Here is a 24,692-nt window from a genome sequence, read left to right as displayed (position 1 = left end):
TGCATACGACCATTTACGGTTATTGCTTCTGTGAACATACTAGCTAAATAATTACAACCTAAGGTAACTTCCTGACCTTTGATCAAGCAAGCTTGAGATTTATGTCTTTAATTGAGCTGTTTGTTTTGTTCAATTTGTTTCTTGATTCTGTTCCATTTGTGTCTACACTTTGTGAGATTGCATAGGTAACTTTTGCAAAGAATAAATAAAAGCAAATTACAAATTTGGGCTATTGTTTCTCTTTCCAATTTGAATGCTTAAATATTTGTGTTTGTTTATCCTTTTTTTGGTACAAGTATTTAACAAAAATCTTGTCATCCCACGTATTATTTTCTAAAATAGATTAGTTTATCTACAGTACAAAAATGTTATATTTAGAGTTTTAAGGATGATCAATAAACAAGTAAAATATTAAGAGCTTTAATTTTTTTATAAATTATATTCCCATCCCTTTTAAGTGGGGAAAAAAATAGCGAAATCATTGTTTTGAAACCATTTAAATGGTTTTGAGTTAAAATGAATCTTTTTAAATGATAAAGGTATAATTGAAATATTTCTTAAAGTTTAAAGGGCATAAATGAAATTCGAAACATTTGCAACGTAGAATTATTGAAATTTACCAAAAGTTTACGGGCATTTTGTATAATTTAACATTTTTTTTATAGGAAAAGAAAGTTCAAATGAATATATCATTTAAAAAACTTACCCTTTTTTTCAATTGGCTAAAGTTTCAAAAAGAACTCACAGACACACAAAAAAAAAAATTGTTAGCCCATGAAGTCTTAGAACTTGAAAATATATTTTAAAATACATCACATGAATGTACATACACATATATATATTAATATTGATGATAAAATTGAACTTTAGAAATATTGAAAGCAAAAAGAAAATTGGAAAACTATTCGTACCCCAAAACAAAATGGGAAAATAACAAAAAAATTTACTTGTTTGAATTTTGTTTAGTTGTTGTTTTGTTATAATCCCACATCGGTTGTCGCTCAAAGAAAACAGAGGAAGGTTCACTATAAAATAGAGATTGTGGATTTGTAAAACTCATACCTTTCTCGGCCTTTTGGCTAAGATCAAGTGTAGTATCTGTTCTTATCAGTTTAATATCTGATACGTGGGCCATCGGCCCACATGATATTAAATTTATTTTTTTAGGGGGAGGACCCATCACAGTAGCTTGCTGCTGGGGCCTTCGCGGGTCGCCCAAGCGTTGCACTACTGCTTGGGCCTGGCCCACCCCTCCACAAGAGTAAAAAATGTTTCGGACCATCTTTGGCCCAGACTGGCCCCAACAAACTGGTGACTGTTCGTGTTTTCATTTTAGATAATTGGAGGTATTTGTAGGATTTTTTTTAATAATGTTTTATATTAAACTTATTCTAAATATATATCATGTTTTCAAGAACGTTTGTTTCGTTTGCCGTTGCAGAGGTGTTTGGTTCAAGTTTATATCACTTTTTCCTTTTTTATTCAATAAATTTTCACATAATTTGTTTAAAAGAGAACAATTTGCAGAATAAAAAGGGGAAAAAAAGATATAATGAGACTTAACCTCAAAATTCTTGAAATATAATATAGATTAGAGGACGAGGATATCAAAACATCAGTGCAACAAGCTTCCATGATCAGTTTTCGGCTCGATGATGCTGAACTAGCATGATGTTATTGCAAATTAGTGATCATCAAGTTCTTCCATACACATTGGATGTTAAACGGCCCTAACAAGTATAGCATAGCAATGTACTTTCTCGGTGATTGGTTGATGGAAGGAGAGAACTTCAATTTTCACAAAATCCTCATCATCTTCAACAAGAGTTTACAGACTTACGAAATTTTGAAAATATCTGCAAATCTAATTTTATTTTTTACAACAAAAAAATGTAGAGGTGGGAGGTTAAACGAACTTCCATGGGAGGAGTAAGACAATTTTACTGCTGAGTTATATTCATGTTGCCACAAAACTGATATTTCTAGCCACTACATTTATATTTTCTTTTAATTCTGCTATAAAATGAATCTAACTGATTTGTTTTCAAATAAAATAAGATTTTGATGTTTTGTCTTCATAAATATATACAAGAAAAAAAAAACCTTAGTGAGCAGAGTTTAGATTAATTTTGTAAATATTTTTTCAAATCGCACCATATATGTTTAAATCCCTAATTTTAATTTAAAAAAAAAACTCATCAAAACTGACTATTGAGGTTACTATGTCAACCAAAGAAACTCCTCTTTTGTTTTATTAGATAAGTCCTAATTTGAGTTGTTCCAGTTAATCAATTATGATGGATGAAATATTTTCCTCAACGTTTCCATAAAATTGAGACATAGACATTTCTATTGATATCGATGTTTAAGACCCTAATTATCAATAATTCATTTTAAACTTCAAAAAAAAATCACCTGCATTGCACGAGTGCTAACCTATAGTAGTAGAAGGAACAAAAATTTCTGCTAAACGATACTTCAACTAAAGATCGACCCCGATTAGAGATATGATTTCATTTCAAGTCTATCTCAAAACTCAGTACAATTCTCAACACTTGTTTAACAAACATGCTAATTTAAGAGATGTTGTTAGAGTGAGAGATATGCATGTGGATCCAGATAGATAGAATGAAAATTTTCAGAAACAAACATGGGAAGGGATGAGCTTTCCTGGATTCATAATATTGTTGGGATCCAACGCTGCCTTTATTCGTTTCATTGTCCTCAGTGCCTCCATTCCAAGTTCTTTTTCCAGATACTGCATGTCATTCCAAAAAGAAAAAAAAATCATTATTTTTATTAGTTTTGATAACATTTGTCGGATGAAAAATATATGTTTTAGTTACTAATCTTCGAGAGATTTTTCAGTCTAGTCTTTATTGTTTGGAAAGTTTCAACTTAATCCCTTATATTTTATTGTTTTCCAGTTATATTCTTCTCATTGGTGAATGTTAAAATACTTATTGACAAATTTATACGATATGACACTAAATTTAGATGAAGAATTAGATTATCTTAGAGAGTAAAAATCAACTAATCAACGTTCACTCAGAAAAAAAGTATGATTGAAAAATGTTGTTAATGTCTGGACAAAATTGAAACATTTTAAATGAACGTGGCTATATTGTTAAAATTGGCAACGCCAAGAAATTCAGGACTAAAAAATATATTTAACCGTAAAAATTTTGGCAATGATTCAAAGAAACTACATCTAAGAAATATGAAATAAGGAACTAAGGGCATTTTCGATAACCCTTTTGTTTTCAGTTTTACGTTAATTATGCTTATTTCTTCACAATTCCTCATAATTTCTTTGGCACAGTTTCACTCTCTTAAAAACACAATTAACTTCCTACCCGAATTTTGAAAACAAAAGAAGGTTTTTAAAAACTATTTGGGCTTAGATTTTGAAAATGTTTTAAAATAGAAGATAACAAATCAAAGAAACACATTGACGTAAGTAGTGATTATAAGTTTAATTTTCAAAAACAAAATCATTATTAAACAAACTCTAAATGATTACCAAACGCACTCTTAACTGGAAATATATATTCCCAAATATCTCAGCAGAAATTTTTTGATCATTTGGTGAAAAATTTTAATATATATATATATATTTTATATAGTACACTATAGATATTGTTATTTTCACCTCTTATGTATGATGATGATTTCATGTAAAGTTACAAGGAAGTAATTTTGGAAGTAATTTTGCAACTAAAGGCTTACGAGTTAAAGAAATACCTTCATTTTTCCTGTACCAACCCCATGTTCGCCAGTGCATGTTCCTGCTCATTAATTGACAAAAGAAAACCATCTTTAGACACATGGTCTGAAATTTGATTCAAATTTTGAAACAAAGAAAAATTCAGCAAGCTATTGAGATAACCAGAAGGAAAATCTGATAAATTATTCGGTTTGATTCGATTTCTGGCCATAACTGATGCAAAAGTAGCAAAACCAATCTACAAATTTAAGGAGATTGAAAATCACATAGAAACCGACCAGACTGTCAAACCAAAACTGATAAAAAATGACCAAAACCAGACCGATCAACAATTTTTTTTTTTAAATTTAATAAGATTTAATTCACTGACATTTTATTCAAACCGGCTGAGTATGGTCGGTGTGGAGAGTTTTAAGGGGAGGTTTGGGCTCCGGTTAGATTCATCAACGGCTCCCTCTGGCTCCCTCTAGATATTTTTAATAAAAGATTAGTAAAAAAAAAACACGAATAGCCAAAGCGAGCATAGCTCAGCGGTAATTGACATATATCTCCAACCACACACGTTGTATCACAAAAAAAAAAGAAAAAGAAAACACGAATAGAAATGAGCCATTACAAATATTGGAGCGCAAGCAAAACTTGCTCATCCAATGAAGTAAAAAATAAATAAAAGGAAGAAAAACAGTACCTTCCATTGACAATGCTTTATAAACCATTAAATGGTTGAGTCTCTCTGCTTCTTTCCGTTGTTCTTCTTGGTTTGGATCAAACAGAATCACTGTGTGAAAGTTCCCGTCACCAGCATGGGCAATGACTGTGCTGTTGTGAGCAAAATATATACAGCCATATAAATTTGTACAGCATTAGTTTGATAAATCAACCCAAATAATCTTAAATCTTTTAGAAAAATGTTGTAAAATCGTTTAAAACCATTTTGTCCACTACCAACTTAAAAAAATTTCAAATATGTCACTTCATTTGAGTAACTTCAATATAGTTATAGTGAACTTCAGTAAACATTTTAACTATGTTAATTCTTCGCCATTCAAAAATAAATTTCAAAGTTATGAGTCTAATGACAACTATTCATTAGTGATCTTTAAATCTTTTAATCAAATAAATATTTTATTTCACTGAAAATGACAAACAACAATTACAAACGTTATTTTCTATTATTTTACAACTTATTAAAAAAATAAAATATAAGTATAAATGATTATTAGCATTTATAATAGAATACTTTAATATTGTAACAATTTATATATTATTAATAATAAAATTGCCAACTCCTGCCTAATACATTAAAAAAATGTAAAAAGTTACACGCTTAACCCAATTTTTTCTAGAATTAAAAAATACAGGGTGGAGATCGAACCATTGATCCTTAGATGATATTAGGTGTTTTATCTACTCGACATAGCTTAGATTGACTTTTTCACCTTAAGGCGAGTTTGGTACGACCCTTAATTTAAGCACCTTTTTACGATAGTGTCAATCTTTTCGGATAATCATCCCTCAAGTGTTTCTTCAAAAATAGATTTTGAAGCAAACTAATTTATTAAAAAATTTTCTTTTTTTATCTCTACCAAACACTAGAGTATTTTTAAAATGAAATTTAGTTATCTAAAAACAATCAGGAAACTATATTAAACACACTCATAATAAATAATCCTCCTAAAAGTATGGGTAGAAAAAGTAGTTTTATTTAAAAAAAAAAATTGAAAGTCATTCCAAACATACTATTAGCTAACACGCTATAAGTCATTAGAAGCTTGATGGAATGTACTTAAAACTTGTTATATATTATATTACAAAATAGAAACTCCTATTCTCACACGCGTTAAGGTACTACTCGCGTTAAGGTACTAGTCAGTAGTTCCCAGGAGAGGAGGGAAGAAACAGTTAACGCGACAGAAAAGACGTACCAAACAAGCGGTGATGCATCCAGCTCTTGTTTAGAACTTGATATCAATTCTGCCAGGTGAGATAGCGGAACACATACGTCCTGCAACAGATAAATAAATGGTAAAATAATTTCAGATCATTGTCATTGAACAAATAAATACTAGGAGATATCACAAAGCGCAAAATGGGCGATATTTCAGAAAGGAAACAATTATAAACACCATCTTTCAAGATGATTGAGGTATGGTTCTCTTCCCATCTACGGAATTTCACTGCTTCCTTTCTGAAAGGAAGAAAACTATACCCCAATCTGTATACTAGTTTTTATCCCAGAATGGAAGTATACTATTATAAACTATTTATAAGTGAAAAGAGAAATTTTGGGATAAAAACTAGTATACAGATTCTAGCAAGGTGTAGAGAAAAACGTCCAACTAAAAGAGCATAAAACTTAAAAACTTGTGTAAATACAGTGATATTTACAGACCGTGATCATTGCCTCAAAATGGGGTACTAATGCAAAGCATGCCCATAGTGCCTCCTTCCTTATCTGCATGGCATGGAAATGATCATATAAAAAGTAACTGGATCAAATTTCTTACAGGAATCTCGCTTAAAAACCATGGGGTTGGTCAAATAAGTGTTTGTAAGACTTCTATTAAATACTCATTCTGTGGTAGAAAACTCATTCTTCCCCTGCTAAAAATGAACAGGAGCGGAAGGGGGGAAGTTGAAAATTTTATTTTATGGTGGAGTGTGTGTAACACGGGTAACAACCCAAGTAAAACGTATACAATTGGAAGAGAAACTGGAGTTACTATTCAATCAGATCCTTCTATCTAATTTTGGCCCCAACATTTCAAGGGTTAGAAAGCAAGGGCTTGAGAAGCCATTTCAAGGGTCAAATAAATAACTAAAAATTTAGAGTTGTTTTTGGGCAAATAAAACATACGACCTAAACAAGAAAGAGTAGGTCACTATACATTGTAATTTTTTTTTAACAAGATACGAACTTCCAATCCATTAATAACAAAATTGTTCAAAGGAAACAGACTTGTAAATAGTACCTTCCAAAGTTCTTTTTTGGCTTCTGGTTCTTCAGCAAAGACAAAATCTGAGCCATTGTGTTCAGAAACTATCTTCTGAACAATTTTTGTTTGCTCACGTGAATATGCCTCTGAATGCCAGAAAAAAATAAATGAATACAATTTGTAATGAATCTGCAGAAAGAGGGAAGCACTAGACAGTCTGATAAAAACAGCAATCAAGTGCCTTATGTCTATAATGAATATAGAAAAAACAAAAGAAAGCAATATGCCAATATCTGTACTCGAGGAGATGTGTGAACCTGTTCCTATGAATTCAAACATTAGTGTGGGAGTTTCAGGCAAATTCTTTCCATTAGCATTATTGATAGCCTTCACTTGAACCTCGTCTAACAACTCCATTCTTGATACCTAAACAGGCATGGAGGAGACTCAGAATTCAATGCGGTAAACCAAAATAAAAATTATAAAAAATAAAAAAATAACCACCACTAGAGGTGTACCTGTATACCAGACAACATTGTCGCAATAGCAACATCTGCTGCATCTTTAATAGAAGGAAAATTACACATTGCAACCTGCAACATTTAAGCTTAATCATGAAATTTCACTTAAAATTATTAATTAGTTTAAACCTTAAACTAAGAATTATGTTAGAATATTTCGTAAATGAGCAGAAGACAAACTCCGAGGGAGTCAAAAAACATATATGATCTAGCATTAATAAATATGTCATTTTGCATCCACTGCCCCTGAAGTTCATTTCTTATCATTTTGAAATTCTTAGAAAGTGTATTTACAATGAAACGTTCTACTTTCCGTTTCCAAAAGAACTCTGACGAAGAAGGATGTAAGAAAATCAAAGATTATCATTCCAAAACAGGGAATTTAACTTAATTGGCTGGATTTTTTGACAGGTAACAACCTTTTCAATCATTACACGTATGCTTTTTTTTTCCGACATGAGAAAATAAGACTATATTAAAAAAATGATATTGAAGGGGCGCAAAATTATTTTTAGAATAACTGGCAGTAAAAATATACCCCCTGGTGAAGCAAACAAACAAACTTACAAAAATAAAAAGCAGGATGCAGTACCAAACATGCTTAAGCTTTTCTTAATATAAAGCTTAAAAGTTAAAATGAATTTCTTAATAGTGGTGATTAAACATCTAGATACATGCCATACACATGGATCTGATTGCAAGGCAGAATGACACAAACAAAGCAATTCAGAAGTTGGAACTAGGAAGAAAAATGCCTCTAAGTGTGTGTGTGTTAAAGGGAGTGCATGAGAGAGAGAGGGGGGAGACAGGTACCACTGAATACTTTGGAAGTTTCTGAAGTCTAAGAGTGATTTCAGTTATTACACCAAGAGTTCCTTCACTTCCAATCATCAGACGGGTCAAATCATACCTATGATTCAAACTATGTAACTCAGTTTAAAATTCAAAGAAATGACAATGTAAACTCAGTTTAAAAACTGTGAGGTTTCTCCTCACTTTTGTAGGCAATACAATTCACCCCACCAATTCGAGAGGGTGGGTAATCTCTCCCTAGCTACCTTTACGCACTCAAAAGCCAGATGATCCTCCCCTCCTCCTACACGCTCTTTTTCTACTCCTCGTGGCATTACTCTCTCTCCCTGGGACCCACAACCCCAAACCGTTATTCCCTGGCATTACATTACTCTTTTGCCCCAGTACAAGTCCCCTTCTACCCTTTCTAGAATAAGTCTTTACTATTGGAGGCCTAACAAAAACCCCAAGGATCCAACCAAGTAGAGTTCAAAATCCTAAGGGTCACCAGCCTGAGATATAAATTATCCCCATGCTTTCCTTGAGTACCAAATACTGTAAGCTCAGGGAAATATCCTCGTGAGCAATGATGGTTATGGGATTTCTAGATAAAAAAAGAGACACATAACTATACAAACACATAATGTACGACTTTTATTCTTTTAAGTGACCTAATTCCTTCTCTAAATATCTGTCAAGTGACTTGAACAACACGTAATATATGCTTATTATTGGTCGATTTTAACATTCACCGACTTGGAAGGGTTTATTGAAAAATATTATAAGATAAAAGGACTAAAGTTAAAACTTTTTAAATGATAGGGACTAAATTAAAAAACACCTAAGCATTAGGGCTTCTTAGACCAAAAACAAGGTTTGTCACATAAAAATGTCTCAAGATTTTCCTCTCTTCTACTAGCAGTTTCTGTCACATCACCTACGTGAGAATGTCTAAGGGAAAGATAGAATAAAATAAATATACCAATAGGCTCGTGCATACATACGGAATTTTTTAAAGGTGTGTATGCATATATTACAAATCAATGATTGGATTAATAACACTAGTTCAAAAAACAAACAGAAAAGAAAAGAAAAGAAAAACAAACCCAGCAGCACTCTTTCGAGCACGAGATGCCGTCTTGACAACTTCACCGTTGGCAAGGACTGCCTGTAATACATCCAACATAAGCAAGGTGGCATTCTTTATCCAACAAAGACCCTAATGGAGAAATAATCAAACCTTAAGGTTGATGACATTGTCGCGCATGGTACCATACCTACCTAATAAAATAATCATTAATTTCAGTAGAAACAACTAACTCCAACGTTTGATTAGATAAAATGGAGTAAAGTACGAAGGTATCATGAACCATAAATATTGTATTATCTCTAAAAGACAACGAACAAAGAGAATATCCATTTACCAAAATAGAAAATTATGCAAACAATTTTTCATATACAATTCTTTTTTTTTTTAATAAGAAACTTGGAATAAATTCATTTTAGAAGAGAGAGGGAGGCTGTCTCTTGCTGAAAATTTTGTAAAAAGAAGTTTTTTTACAAAATACGGTGACTTTAATTAATATTACATGTATTGTATGAATTTAATTAAATATTGAAAATTTACTCATTTAAAATATTAAAGTAAGAATAAAAGTAATTAAAATATAAATACATTTAAAACTCTATAAGGAACTACAGATATTTTTTAAATTCTTAAGTTTTGAAAATGGGTTGGCCCAGTGGCATTAGGACAAAGAAAGGGTCTCTTAGGGTTTTTGGACTTTGGGGCAAGGATTCAAATCTATGGTGCTATCTAGGATGAAATCCTAGTATTTCTTGGCAACCCTATGTTGCAGGGTCTTACAAAAGATGAAGATTATTATCTCTCTCGTTGGAGAGGTTCTTTGTGCCAAAACCAGCCCAGAATAGGGGAAACCAAAGTTCAGTCTTAGACTGACGGAACGGAATCATATTTAGGATAGCGGAGGCGCCTTTACTAATATTTTAATAGTTGATTGCTCGTAACCGATGCAAGTCCAAATTCTAAAAAGTTTCTAAATGCAACTTAACTTTTCTTATTTATAATTCTTTTCAAACGCTCATTTTCAAATTGTAAGCTAAATGGTTAAACCTAAAAAATATGCAAATGCTTTAATGTATGTTAAAAGTTTGAGAAAAAGAAATGAGACTGATACCTCACAGCAAGTGAACCAGAGCATCGTGTGGCACACATACCCCCAATTGTTGCCCCAGGGCCTGATATTGACAGTTTCAAATAACATGAGAATCCAATTATAGAAGAGGACCAAAATAGAAATATGATGTAAAAAGTTCACCGACCATTAAGAGAACTGTTAGAAATTTTGGATACTAAAGCAGACAGGAATATATGGTACAAAAAAATACTGAAGTTAAGAAGCTTCTGTAATGTGATTTGGATAGGAGATTGTAAACAAGGAGAAAACAATTTTATACGTTGTAAGCCTTTATCTCACCTGAGTTAAATTTCATCTAGAACATTTGGTTAAAACTGCCACACATATATATCTTTTTTGGGTAAGAAACAAATATTTCATTGATGATAAGAAATATACAAAATAACTCTCTATCTAATACCGCTAGATGCCGTAAACTTGCCCCTAGGTTTCCATGTATGATGATGGAAAAGCTCGTCCAAGAGATGCAAGCAAGCATCCAATTCCTTCATTTTTTGTCAAAGCTTTTATGGTAAAGGATGGTGTCAAAGAAGTCCCAGTCCACCTTGTCTTCTCTAGGTCAGCTTGATCGCTGCTCATTCAACTTTCCTTTCTTTCCAATTGTCATTAATCTCATTTGCAATGAGCGATCCATCAAGAATAAATCGATTCTTCTTTCCACAAAGGCTTATTGAAAATTAGTGATTGTGTGGGGATGCCACTTTAATCCCCCTTTGATAGAACTTAGGAAGCATTGACACTTTGTCTTCAGGCACAAACACGCTTCGAACACGTGTCCAACACGCAAAATAGGCGTGTCTAGTTCTTTTTTCTTTTTAATTTCGGACACGTGGCAGACATGTGGGGACACGTAGTGGACATGCCACACTTTTTTTTAGTTCAAAAGAAACATTAAATCAAATGAAAAACAAAAGCTCAGCCCCATTAAGCATACCCACTAAGAATAAAAAATAAATAAAAAGTTATAACTTAAAAAAAATATTTAAAAAAAAACCTAAAAAGAAAAACCATGACAGTAACAAAGGAGAGTTTCTCCTCTCCTTGCCTGATCGCTCTCCGTCTCTCTCTCTACCTTCACTTCGCCTCCCTCCACCTCCAATTATCTTCGCTCCCAAAGTTTATACAACTAGGTTTGGTTTTTTTAATTTAGAAATATTACTGCGTCAATTTATACACATATTTCTAAAAAAAAAAATTTTAATTTACGTATGCCCAACATGTCCATATCCTACATTTTTAGAAATTGGCGTGTCGCCATGTCCGTGTCGTGTTCCCTGCTTCTTAGGATTGATTCTTGCTAGAATGGTGTAAGTGTAAGCACACGAGATAAGATTGATTGGGTGGAAGTCCTGAACTGGTTTTGTGTCTTTCTTTTTGGGGATGAAACAAATGTAGGTCTCATTGAGGCTTGCGTTTATGCCTCCATTAAGGGGAAAAAATAAACTGAGAACATCACCATGATGTCATAAAGCCACTACATATCTTTCCAATCCTTTAGAAAAACCTCTCTTCTCCATAAATTTAGAGGTTTCTAAATTTAAGTCATTCGAAGAATGCCCACACTCCCATCTATTATCACTTTGGATAAATCTCACAAAGAAGACTTCATACTTTGTAATCTTACTAGGTTTTCTCAACACTCGAGGAAAGCTTTATCAAGGCAGAAAGAGTTCAACACACATCTTTTGCTAGGTTCTGAATGCTTTCCAAAATCTTATGCCACTCGTCATGAAAGAATCTTCTAACTACCACCGAAGTTGTATCCCAATCTACATGCACCACCTCCTTAGAAATCTTCTTCACTTGACTTTTTGGCTACCGCCAAGTAAGAATATTTTTCCTATTTGCTTTCAGAAGTAACCTCCCTTGTTTAACCTCCCATTAAGGGAATCTTTTTCCTATTTGCTTTCAGAAGTAACCTCCCATTAAGGGAATTTGGTTCTTCTTGTCTTAAATCCTTACCTGAATCACTTAACACTGCAACAATTGATATGAAAGACTTCTCTATCTATCTTACACTCTCTTATCATGCTAGCCTCATCTGAATTCAGACATTATCAGAATAACAGAAATAATTGTGTATAGATTAGAAAGCATAAGAGAAGAAGAAACTCCCTCCCTTCCCCATTAATGTAGAATATTGCTAAAAAAAATCGAGAGTAGATATGATAGATATTATTAAGTGATGTGGTAGTTAGTTGTTATATACGTTCTTTTCTAAATTAGTTGTAGCTTTGTTAGTTAGTTACTAAGTTACTACACAGTAACTTGTTTTTACCGTGTAACAGTTAGTAAGGCAGCCTTTATAAATAGGGCTGACCTCTTTGGTAAAGGATTAACAAGTTTTCTTCAAGATTTCATTGTGCAAGACTGCATCAATTGGTATCAGAGCACCCAAATTCTGGGCACCCAATGGCGGGAAAGAAGTCAGTTAATACCGGTGACTCTTCCCTCGTCAACAAAGAAATGGAGCAAGCCTCCATTCTCTCGCCACGATCGTCAACCGAGCGCTTGCTGTCGGTTGAAGGAGAGGTGAAAACCATCCAACTGGATGTAGGCGAGATTAAACACATCTTGGAGATCATACATGAGAAACTTGAGGCTTTGAGTATGCAACAGACCCCGGTTCGTGAAGCTGCAGTGCAGCAAGAAAGAAGGAATCAAGAAGACCACAGACAATCCGATTAGGTCCAAGAAACACCCAAGAACAAAGACATTTCCATCAAGAAGTAAACCCAGTGTTTTCGAGGCGCAAGGCGCACCTCAAGGCGACAAGTCCTTTGATCGCCTTGAGGCGAGAGGCGATAAAAAGGCGACGCCTGACTGAAGCGAGACGCACTTAATAAAATAATAAATAAATATTATCTATAGTAATTTTAGTAAAAAATAAAATACTCTAGATGCAAATATTTGTACAACCATTTAATGTGCAAATAAAGTTTAACTTAAATAATTAAGAAAAATTAAAAACTTAAGTTCAAATATTTAAGAAAAATTAAAAATATAAATTATAAAAAAAAAAATAGTAGACAGTGGTTCGATAGAAAGATATAAAAACATTTGTATTTAAATTAAACCATACATTAAAGTAGGGAGTGCTTATTGTCATTGGTAAGTGTTGCCACCAAATGGCAATTTTATTGCAGGTGTAAATTTTCTAGCACTAGCACTTGTTTAGTGTGGCTTGGAAATATAAAAAAAGAAAAGGAGAGCGGCTTGGAAATGTAAAAAAAGAAAAGGTGAGAAGAACTGAAGCGACATGATTTCAATTTGCAGGTTTTTCAAATTTCTCTTTGATTCTTCTTCCATTACTCTCCAACTTCTTCCTTGATTCTTCTTTTTCTCCAACTCTTCTTCTTTGTCTTCTACTGTTCTATTGTTTGGTTCTTTTCTTTCTTAAATTTTAATTCTTCTATTGTTTGGTTCTTTTCTCAATTAAAGAATTGACGAAGAAGAATTGAATAATTGAAGAAGAATTGAAGCAAACATAGGAAGAATCGAAGAGAAAAATCGAAAAACTTATAATACAAGGACGAAAGTGGTGGACACAGCGAAGGAAAAAGCCTTTCGAGTGTGGGTATTTTGATTTTTGGCTGTGGATATTCGGTTTTCAGGGTTGTTTTTCGTGGGTTTTTAACATAAAAAGAAAAAAAAAAGCAGCGTGAAACACCTCGCTTCAACGAGGCGCTCGCCTCGTCATAAGGCGAGGGCGCACCCAGGCGCAGGGAGGCACACCAAGGCGAGCGCCCGGTCGAAGGCGCTCGCCTTGGCACCATTTAAGGCGCTCCCAGGCGAAATCGCCTCGCCTCTCGCTTGAGGCGCTCGCCTGGGTGCGCCTCGAAAACACTGAGTAAACCAGAATCCTCTATTTCAACAGCGACGTGAGATCAATATCGATTCTTCAAGCGAGGAGGAAGATGAACTTCTCGCCTTTGAAAGGGAAAGGTATGGTAGGTATCCCAACCCGAATAGAAACCAAGATAATAGTGAATACAAAAACTCATGCGGGAACGCTTCCTCCCTATCAATTTTGAACAAGTTTTATGTAACCAATATCAAAATTGTAGACAGGGATCAAGATCTATTGCAGATTATTCCGAGGAATTTCACCGATTGGGCGCCCGAACGAATTTGTTGGAAGGCCAACAACATCTCGTGGCACGATTCATCGGGGGATTGCATTCGGACATTAAAGAACAGATTACCCTCCAACCGATTGGCTATCTCAATGAGGCAATCTCCACTGCCACAACGATTGAAGAACAAGTGGGTAATCGGTTTAAGAAGCAGTACTCCCGCAGAACTAATTGGGAACAAGGAGGGACATCTAAAAAGACTACCACCACGGGTGAAAACTTTCCCTCTCCCCACCGTGCCTCTGCCACAACCAAAGGTAAACACATGGACACTGATTTAGCTAAAACTAACAAAACTGATGTGATGGCGGGGAAGAAACAGGGGAATGTTTACAATCGGCCTACGTTGGGTAAATGTTTTAGGTGCGGACAAACAGGGCATTTATCCAACGAATGTCCTCAACGGAAGTTAGTCAATATGGTAGATGAGGATGTGATACAAGCGGACAGCAGTGAGGACATGGATGATGAGGTTGATTATGCGGCCCCTAATGATGGTGACATCGTTTCTTGTGTTCTTCAACGGGTATTGTTAGCTCCTAAGTTAGAAATCCCTTATCAACGACATGCTCTTTTTAGAACTAGATGTACTATAAATGGGAAAATATGCAATGTGATTATTGACAGCGGCAGTACTGAAAATATAATTGCTAGTAAGTTGGTTACCGCATTACATTTACCTTTATCACCTCATCCCGCCCCTTATAAAGTTTCTTGGATCAAAAAAGGGGGTGAGGCACAAGTAACTCATACCTGTGCCGTAACTTTGTCCATTGGTGCCACTTATAAGGACCAAATTGTATGTGATGTCTTAGACATGGATGTTCGTCATGTCCTCTTAGGGAGACCTTGGCAGTTTGATATACAAGCTCTACATAAGGGTCGGGATAATACCTACGAATTCCAATGGATGGGGAAAAAGGTCGTTCTCCTCCCTGTCAATCCCTCCAAATCTATTCCATTAAAGGATAGTGATAAAGGGAAAGGGAGCTTGTTTACAGTTACATCGGCCAAACAACTGTTGATCCATCCTAAAGAACCTATAATCGGGTAAGTAATAAAAGACTTTGGTACCAATAAGGGAGGCAACGATTGTAACCCAGAGATCCAAAATCTGTTGAGTAACTTTAGTTCTATTATGGACGCACCAGCCGGATTGCCCCCTCTTCGGGACATTCAACACAATATTGATTTCTTTCCAAGAGCTACGCTCCCTAATTTGGCACATTACCGCATGAGCCCTTTAGAGTATAAGATCCTACATGAACAAGTTCAGGAATTACTTCAGAAAGGACATATTCAGCCAAGCCTTAGTCCTTGCGCGGTTCCCGCACTGTTAACCCCTAAAAAGGATGGCACTTGGCGTATGTGCGTGGATAGCAGGGCGATAAACAAAATAACAATTAAATATCGGTTCCCTATCCCGCGAATAACTGAACTTTTCGATCAATTGTGGGGCGCTACCATTTTTTCTAAAGTTGATCTTAAGAGTGGCTACCACCAGATTTGCATTCGGCCGGGCGATGAGTGGAAAACGACATTCAAAACAAACGAAGGTTTGTTTGAATGGCTCGTTATGCCATTTGGACTCTCTAACGCCCCTAGCACATTCATGCGGCTCATGCACCAGGTATTGCTTCCATTTATTAATAAGTTTGTTGTCGTTTACTTTGATGACATCCTTGTTTACCGTCACAACATGTCTGATCATATGGAACACCTTAGGTTACTTTTTTCTACTCTAGAATCCAATAAGTTAGTCATAAACTGTAAGAAGTGTTTGTTTGCCACAAATGAAATTTCTTTTCTAGGTTTCCTCATAGGTCACAATCAAGTAAAAATGGACCCCTCTAAAATCCGAGCTATTTCCGAGTGGGATGAACCTCAAACAGTGAAAGATGTCCAATGTTTTCTCGGGATTGCTTCATTCTATAGGAAATTCATTCGACATTTTAGCTCCATTGTTTCCCCCATGATAAACTGTTTAAAAAAGGGTAAGTTTTCTTGGGAACAACCACAACAAGAGAGTTTTCAGCTCATAAAAACCAAGTTGTGCCAAAGCCCTATCCTTGCCCTTCCAAACTTTGACCTCCCTTTTGAAGTATCTGTGGATGCCTCCGAGGTAGGAATAGGGGCTGTGTTATCTCAAAATAATCATCCTATAGAGTATTTTAGCGAGAAACTTAGCCCATCCCGACAAAAGTGGAGTACATATGAACAAGAACTTTATGCTCTAGTGCGTGCATTAAAACAATGGGAGCATTACCTTTCAAGTAAAGAGTTTGTTTTATTTACGGACCATTTTTCTTTAAAATTTTTGCATACTCAAAAAACAATTAGTCGCATGCATGCCCGTTGGTTATCCTTTCTACAAAGATTCGATTTTGTTATTAAGCATAAGGCCGATACTACTAATAAAGCTGCCGATGCCTTAAGTCGCAAAAGCAACCTTTTGACCCTCCTTAAGGGCGAAATTATTGCTTTTGATTACTTACCTGATCTATATGACAAAGACAAGGATTTCCAAGAAATTTGGCACAAATGCAGCAACCATATGGCTATTGACGACTTCCATATCGTTGACAGTTATCTATTTAAAGGGAACACACTTTGTATCCCTCATACATCTCTTCGAGAAGCTATTTTACGCGATGCCCATGCGGGCGGTCTTGCAGGACACTTAGGCCGCGATAAAACTTTGGACATCATTACATCACGCTTTTATTGGCCTCAAATCCGCAAAGATGTGACCAATTATGTTCACAAGTGCTTTACATGTCAAACCTATAAAGGCACGACACAAAATACCGGGCTGTATACGCCTTTACCTATACCAGAAAGTATTTGGGAGGATTTATCGATAGACTTCGTGTTAGGCCTACCCAGAACACAAAGAGGCTATGATTCAGTGATGGGGGTTGTTGACCGCTTTAGCAAAATGGCACACTTTGTGGCTTGCAAAAAAACATCGGATGCCATAGCTATTGCTACTCTATTTTTTCGAGAAATAGTTCGCCTTCATGGCATTCCTAAATCCATAGTCTCTGATCGGGACGTTAAATTTTTAAGCCACTTTTGGCGCACTCTTTGGAAAAAGTTTGATACCTCATTAAAGTTTAGTACTACAAGCCACCCTCAAACAGATGGCCAAACGAAGGTAACAAATCGGTCTTTGGGCAATCTCGTTCGGTGCATTAGTGGGGACCATCCTAAGCAATGGGATCTCTCGTTGGCTCAAGCCGAGTTGGCTTATAACCATATGAAGAATAGAACGACAGGGAAGTCACCATTCGAGATATTTTACACTAAACTTCCTAGACTAACGTTAGACCTTACTAATTTACCTTCATCTATTGATTCCAGCTTGGAAGCAGAGGAAATGGCTGATCGCATTAAGGAACTACATCAAGAGGTTCGTAACCACATTGCCAAGACAAATATAAAGTACAAAGAAGCAGCAGATAAAAAGAGACAACCAAAGGAGTTTCAAGTAGGCGATTTGGTGATGATTCACTTGCGAAAAAGTAGATTCCCTACGGGCACGTACTCTAAGTTGAAGAAAAAGAAGCTAGGACCTTTTCAAGTACTTGACCGGTGTGGTCCTAATGCTTACAAGCTACAGCTTCCAGCAACGTATAATATAAGCCCTATATTCAATGTAGCAGACCTTTACACCTACCATCCACCCGATTCCTTCGCCATTACAACTTAAACTCGCGGTCGAGTTGTCTTTTTGGGTGGGGGAAAATTGATGTGGTAGTTAGTTGTTATATACGTTCTTTTCTAAATTAGTTGTAGCTTTGTTAGTTAGTTACTAAGTTACTACACAGTAACTTGTTTTTACCGTGTAACAGTTAGTAAGGCGGCCTTTATAAATAGGGCTGACCTCTTTGGTAAAGGATTAACAAGTTTTCTTCAAGATTTCATTGTGCAAGACTGCATCATTAAGCATGTGCAATAGTAACCTGGATCAAGAGGGAAGAATAGACCATAAGGCTCTAGGTATTCATTAAGCTCCATCCATCCAATCCCAGGCTCAACAACAACATCCATATCTTCAACATGCAATGCTTTAACTTTCTGCAAATGTAAGATGCATTCTACTGTTATATACAGCAACCTTTGGCAGAATATATGAATATAAATGCATTAATTAACTCAGATGCTTCAGTGATATATGCTGATAATGCACAATCCGAAGAAGAATTACCTATAGTGATAGTTTTCCATTGAATAGAAACAAACAAAAAGTACAGATAAGATTTATAACATATATGAGAACATCTCAGTTCATCCATCTAAACAAATAAAGGTATAACAAAATATTCTTATATTTCGGCCAATTGGAAGGCTTTTTTGAAACCTCATTTCGCTAGGGATGGCTTCCCTCCTTTTCTTTTGTTGTATATTTCATTGATCTATGAAATATCATGTTTCTCTTCAAAAAAGAATAATAATAATAAAATAAAATAAAATATATATAATAAAATGAAGCACATTAGTAATTAAAGACATGGCCCAAAACATACATTCATTAAAGACATATCTATGCAGAGGCCTCCATTAGGTGCCAATGTGTGGCCTTCTATAGATGTAGCTCCCCCATATGGTACAATAGGTACCTGTACAAGATAAAGAAAACCAGTTTTACACACTTAAGAAGGCCAAATAGCAGTGATGAGATTCATTGCAATATTTAAGGTGTCCGTCCTATTATGCTTAAATTATACTACTTTCTTCAAGAAGAAATATATATCAAACATCCAGCTACCATAAATCAAAGTTTGGTAACCATCAAACAGAAAATAGAAAGGAAGGGCACTGTTATAATATAAGGGAAACACAAACCTTATATTGGTCACATAATTTTACTATTTTAGAAACTTCCTCTTCAGACCTGAAATTTACAAATCATGATGCATTAACTTGCACAAATTATAGACCATTTAAATTAAATTGCATTATTCCATAATACATATCAATTACCGTTGAACTATGCTCGCTTTAAATATTAATTAGAGAGATATATACTTCAAAATTTAAATATTTAATTGATGATTGGTAATTAGTTGATGATGACATGCTTTGAAAATTGGAAAACTGAGAAAGGAGCTAAGAGTCTGAAAGTGCTTCTCAAAGGTGTTATCTTTTTCAATATAGCCTTGTCCCATTTTGGTTCCTAAAATTTTAGGTTTGTTCCATTTTGGTCACAGACTTTTAAACTATCTATTTTAATCCTTGAACTTAAAAATAAAAATAAAAAAATTGACTATTTTAATCTCTAAACTTCCATAATGTCTAAGGATAACCATTTTGGCACTCACACCATTTTTTTGTGCACAGTGCACAGGTGTTTTTAGTTCAACTAGCATCTCACTGCTCTTAATTGCTGGTCTGCAACTAAAACAACGAACCATCTATAAACTATGAGAGAATAGAAGAGGATCTCTACCATAAACCAAAAGGAATGAGCATGTGTTGCTTACACCTAAGTTCAACTCATATCTCTATTATTCTCCCTCTCCTCCCCCCCTAATTTACCTAAATTTGTTACAACAGTTGACTAACTCTCATGCACTCCCTCACTCATGGCCAACAAATTCCTCATTCAAATCTATTTATAGTATATTTAAGGTCTAAACTCCATTGGTCTCTGGACTTTCAAAATCTTCATTTTCATACCCAAAGTTCCAAGTTTGTTCCATTTTAGTCTTTGAATTTTCAAAATGTCTATTTTTGCAATTATCGATTAGGTATTATTCTTTTGGATTGGAATAATTTCCTTTAGGTTCGAGCTCTTTTGTTGGGTTATTTTTTTGTATCCCATTGTATTCTTTCATGCTTCTGAAAGTTTGGCTTCTTTTTTTAAAGAGAGAAAAAAAAAGCAAAACAAAATGTCTATTTTAGTCCCTAAATTTTAAAAAGATGACTGTTCTGGTCCTTTTATTTTTTGTTTAACAAATCTGATAACGAGACTTTGAACCTTAAGTATGTGTACTAAAGATTCAATAATCCATCCAATTTTCCATATTTCTCAGCTAAGACGAGCAGCAGGCACCACTCTGCCATCATCCATCCTACCACCTCAGCTCACTACCTCATTGGAATTCATTTTAGAACCTAACTGAGTATTTCGTATTCACAGGCTGCATCTTGAAAGTTCTTATTAAAATGGGAAGCAATGCTTGTTGCATAAGCTACTTGGAAGTCGGCAACTTCTTTTGAAGCTTAATTTCCATCTTTCTACCTAGATGAAAGAGCGGTTTCTTGAAGCCTTACTTTTTATAGGCTCCCAACCCACACATTTGACATATAAGCGGAGGAAGAAAGTAACCATGGGTACCATACAGAAAAAGCTGATGGATCCACGTATCTTTATTTGAGTAGAGGTGTTAGCTAGTCATGTGGAATGTAAAGGAGTTTGTTAGTTGATGCAACTAATTAAGCTAAATAAGAAGGGAGCGAAGTGAGTGTAATGGGGATATTAGTTGAATTAACCGTTGGAGTTATTGATCAATGAAAGTTCGTCTTCTGTGTCCAAGGCCTATCAAATTTTTTCTTCTTCAAACAATTATTACTCATTATGCATAATTTTGCCAAGTTTCTGAAAATGATAGCTTACTGAAAAAATCAAGCATCCATATTATTAGAAATCTTAAATTTTCGGACACCCCAATTACTTCAAAATGACCAGTCTTTAAAGAATGTCTTTAACTCACTTGGGTTAGAAAGTCAAGAAAAAGTGACCAAGTTGGTCTTCTAAGAGAAAGTGCCCACCATGAGTAACTGCAGGCACTGTTTGCTTGCCCTGCCTCACCGTATCACCTTGAACATAGTTATCATCATGAACTTCAATCGCCTTAAGACCATATAAGAACCAAGACAACAGGCCAGTATAATAATATTACATATTTTTGTTTGTTGATTGCTAATGCTTACAAGCTCCAGGTACATATAAAGCCTTTAAATTTTAAGAAACCAGCAGTGTTTCAGTTTTCTTTTCTTTTTGTTTTTGTGGTACGTGTGGAACACAATTGTCAACTTGACAAACTATGAAAGCTAGAGAGTTAATAAGGGAAACAGAAAAACTGCACCATATTTAAAAGAAAATAAAATACCAAATGGCACATAGTGCAAGACTCAAACCAACAAATAAGTAACAAAAATAATGATAAATGGAAAAGATGAGATTTCATCTAACCTGGGAAACACAACCACATCAGGGATATTAACTGCTGCGTGAAAGCTATTTTGTGGTTTTCCATGGAAATACCTTTCCTCATAATCTAATGTCATGTTATCCTGAGAAACAAATATCACCATGATTCATGTTAAGCAGATGGAGAAATCCACGTTTTGAAGCTCAATACATCAAAATATATTATGTTAGGTGTTTCCTTCCTTCTATAAGATTTCGGAAAATGAAAAATAAATCAGAAATATCAAATAATACTTGACAAATTCTCCCCAGTTCATTAATAAAAGCTTGTGAAACGTCTTTGGGCGAGCCTTTGACAACATACTCGGTGCTACCTTTGCCCCCAAAGCTGAGATTTCTGGATCCAGAAATGCGGATCATAATCAATTGATGTTCAATATCCCTGCAAGTCTTTACAGAACCCAAACTACTAAAAGCTTTCAGAAGCAATCACAATCATAAATTAGCGTTATATTTGTCATTTAGCAGTTTAACCAGGGAGGAATATTATATTTGTCAATCACAATCACAGAGCCATGAATTTCTGTGTTTTAGATATCACGAGTAGTAAGACTAAGCCCTTACTCCTCCTAAAAAATTTCATGGCGACAACGAAGTCATCAAAACAACATTAAAAAAATAATAAAATATCCTAAACATTATAAGTAAAAAGTTACCAAATCACACATCTGTTTTAGTTTCTAAGAAAACTATAGAATATAAAAAGCAGCACAAGCCAAACCATTCCCTTTTCATGTGATCGACAACAAGAAAAATGAAAATATTAAGGTAAATCAATTAATCAGGACAAATCGTTCATCTCAGCTACCGAACACTAAGAACTGACTAACTACACGTTTCGGTACTAAAGCTTGTCATCTCAAAGTTTGATGATACGAATGATCTGATGTTAAAAACAAGTAACGTAGATCTTTCATACTTTGACTACAAGCCAATCCAAACAGATAAACCAATTTATACAAACAAAACCAGAAACTCGTTCTTCAATGCAGCGCAGCTCCACCGGTACAACAAAAAGTAAAGAGATCGACAAAAAGGTTACGCAGTACGCACCGATCGTGAGCATCAGAGGCGTCACAGAGCGACGGATTAGACTGGAAGCCAAACTGAAACGCAACCGAACCAGACGCAAGAGCGCAAGGAATCACGAAGGCCGACCGGGACAAGAATCGGCGGCCGCCGTTCCGAGAGGTAGAAGTGTTCGCAATGGCGGCAGTTTGAGCACCGCGGAAGAAGGAGTGGTAGAAGCACTTGTAGGAGGAACGGAAGCGAGAAAACCAGGAAGGAAAAGCCATTGATTCGAGTTTCGAGCTTCAACTTCTCACCGGTGAAGAGGAGTTTGGAGTCCGGCGGCGGCCAACTTCTCGACGTGCCACTGCGTAGTGTCTGCCAACGCCGTGCAAACAAATTGTTTTGCAGGTAATGTCTGACTGTTGGATAAGAATTACAAAAAATGCATTAAAAAAGATAACACTGCCTTTCGTTGAATCTAAAAAGAGAAATCTAAAAACAAGTGATATAATGGAAAATAAAGTTACTTTTCATATTTCCGATATTTTGGTGTTTGGTATCGGAGCTTGGTAGTATATATGAAAATGAATATCAATTTAAAAAATGGTTGAATAATATATTAAATATTTAGTTTAATCTAAAATAATATTAATTAATTTATTAATATATATTGTTATTATTTTATAATATATTATCTTTTATCTTTTATATTTTTTAATTTTAACAAAAATGAAATTAACCATATTTATCAAAGTTTTTACCATTTTTTTTAATTTTTTTTAATGTAATGATGTATTTTAATGTTTCCAAACTCAAAATCTAAAAAAAAAAAACACTAAAACCATATTTATATATATATGAATGTTGTTTTTAAATTTTCCACTATTTAGATAATCCAAAAATGAAAAATAAGCCTGTCAAATTTATATTTATGAAATTTATTTCATTAAATAAATCTGAAAATACAAGAAAGATAGTCTGCATTACGTACCAAACGTGTCATAATATTTGTAATGTCTAAAAAGTTAAAATAATTGATGATTGCCTCACTAGTCACTCATATTTGTCTATTATATATTGAGAAAACTACAAGAGTATCATACCCCCTTTGTCCATATTATGATTTTACATTAATAAATAATTTTTTAATACTGGTGGCTCCACTTAATACTATATTGACGTGGCAAGTAGTGAATGAAATGAGTATTTATATTCTCGTAGTACCATAAATTTTTCGTTTATTAGTAGTTGTCTTATTTTGTTGACCATCATTAAAACTTTGACAAGTAAGAGAGATTAATGCATAAAATAATATATTTTTCTATTTTTTAAATAAAAATATGTCAAATTTTTAGTGGTGGTCGATTGGAATATGAGTGTTGACGTAAGCGCTCGAAGACTTAGTAAATGCAGGAAGATAAGGCCGTAGTAATTTTCAATTTAAATTGGGTGGAACTTGATGGGATAAGGTTGAAGAGTTGGTAGTCTAATGTATAGTAATAAGCAATTTTATTACTAATTTGGTTTAAATTTTAAGTAAAATTGCAAAAATCACCCTAAGCGAGGTACAAATCATCCTTTGAATTTTTAGTTTGATAAATAAATTTACTAAATTGTTGCCATTAAACTCTTAAATATTTCAAAATCTACAACAACTAAACACTCAAACTGTAACGTTTTGTTACTTTATCCCAACATCTCTTTTAGTTCAAAACTAAAATATCAACCATGAAAATTTTGGTCCCCAAGTTAATGTTATGCAGACATCTCAATTTAAGAAAACAAAAATTGACGCATAATTAATGATATGAAGACCTCAATTTAAGAAAACAAGAATTAGGATATACATAATTAAAAGATAATTTTAGTATTTTACGTGTCCAGTTGCAACGATGTTATAGTTAGGGGTGATCGATCAAATTCAAAGTTTTGGTAGTACAATTCTGACAACTTCTATTCTTCGTAGTTTTGATAAATTTATATTGAACATAGTTGAGTAGTACTTAAAGTATATATATATCATTGTAATTGCAAAGGAGTCACAAATTTTAGGCTAATGTTTACATATCTTTTAATAAAAGTTAGCTTGATGACAACCTAAGAGTGAGGTAGAATTTTTTTTTTAGTACAA

At 34.4% G+C, this 24,692-nt stretch overlaps 1 protein-coding gene and 1 non-coding gene across 4 annotated transcripts; one reads left to right on the top strand and one right to left on the bottom strand.

Annotated features, from left to right (window-relative positions):
• Window positions 1–1,058: 1,058 nt before the first annotated feature.
• On the top strand, window positions 1,059–1,254 carry LOC148211532 (U2 spliceosomal RNA). The gene has a single exon (XR_015791102.1). It is a non-coding gene; the product is annotated as a U2 spliceosomal RNA (small nuclear RNA).
• Window positions 1,255–2,477: 1,223 nt separating this feature from the next.
• On the bottom strand, window positions 2,478–23,035 carry LOC111019345 (FAD-linked oxidases family protein). 3 transcript variants are annotated; one of them, XR_002602532.2, is made up of 19 exons: window positions 22,604–23,035; window positions 21,785–21,932; window positions 21,533–21,633; window positions 19,180–19,228; window positions 18,861–18,953; window positions 18,297–18,411; window positions 10,175–10,235; window positions 9,217–9,253; window positions 9,083–9,144; window positions 7,998–8,094; window positions 7,182–7,256; window positions 6,981–7,089; window positions 6,700–6,809; window positions 6,120–6,182; window positions 5,653–5,732; window positions 4,416–4,546; window positions 4,098–4,193; window positions 3,745–3,788; window positions 2,663–2,758 (listed from the first exon to the last, which is right to left on the bottom strand). XR_002602532.2 is itself a non-coding variant. In XM_022295713.2 (18 exons), the coding sequence occupies exons 1-18, from the start codon at window positions 22,843–22,845 to the stop codon at window positions 2,639–2,641; spliced, it is 1,737 nt and encodes a 578-aa protein (XP_022151405.1). In that variant the 5' UTR covers window positions 22,846–23,033; the 3' UTR covers window positions 2,478–2,638. The 3 variants fall into 3 exon arrangements, 2 of the variants coding, with proteins under 2 accessions (XP_022151405.1, XP_022151406.1); XM_022295713.2 differs by lacking the exon at window positions 4,098–4,193 and having other exon boundaries at window positions 2,478–2,758; window positions 22,604–23,033; XM_022295714.2 differs by lacking the exon at window positions 4,098–4,193 and having other exon boundaries at window positions 2,478–2,758; window positions 21,785–21,887; window positions 22,604–23,032.
• Window positions 23,036–24,692: the final 1,657 nt, after the last annotated feature.

Source organism: Momordica charantia (genome assembly GCF_013281855.1).
Source record: "Momordica charantia cultivar OHB3-1 chromosome 5 unlocalized genomic scaffold, Mcharantia_2.0 BLBB01000005.1, whole genome shotgun sequence".
Taxonomy (NCBI): Eukaryota; Viridiplantae; Streptophyta; class Magnoliopsida; order Cucurbitales; family Cucurbitaceae; genus Momordica; species Momordica charantia.
This window is presented reverse-complemented; position numbering and strand designations above follow the sequence as displayed.

Coding starts and splice junctions, on each gene's coding strand:
- LOC111019345 (XM_022295713.2), bottom strand. CDS start 22,845: ATGGCTTTTCCTTCCTGGTTTTCTCGCTTCCGTTCCTCCTACAAGTGC. Junction 18,412..18,860: donor TAGATATGTCTTTAATGAAT/GTATGTTTTGGG, acceptor TTACATTTGCAG/AAAGTTAAAGCATTGCATGT. Junction 5,733..6,119: donor ATTTTGAGGCAATGATCACG/GTCTGTAAATAT, acceptor TATCTGTTGCAG/GACGTATGTGTTCCGCTATC.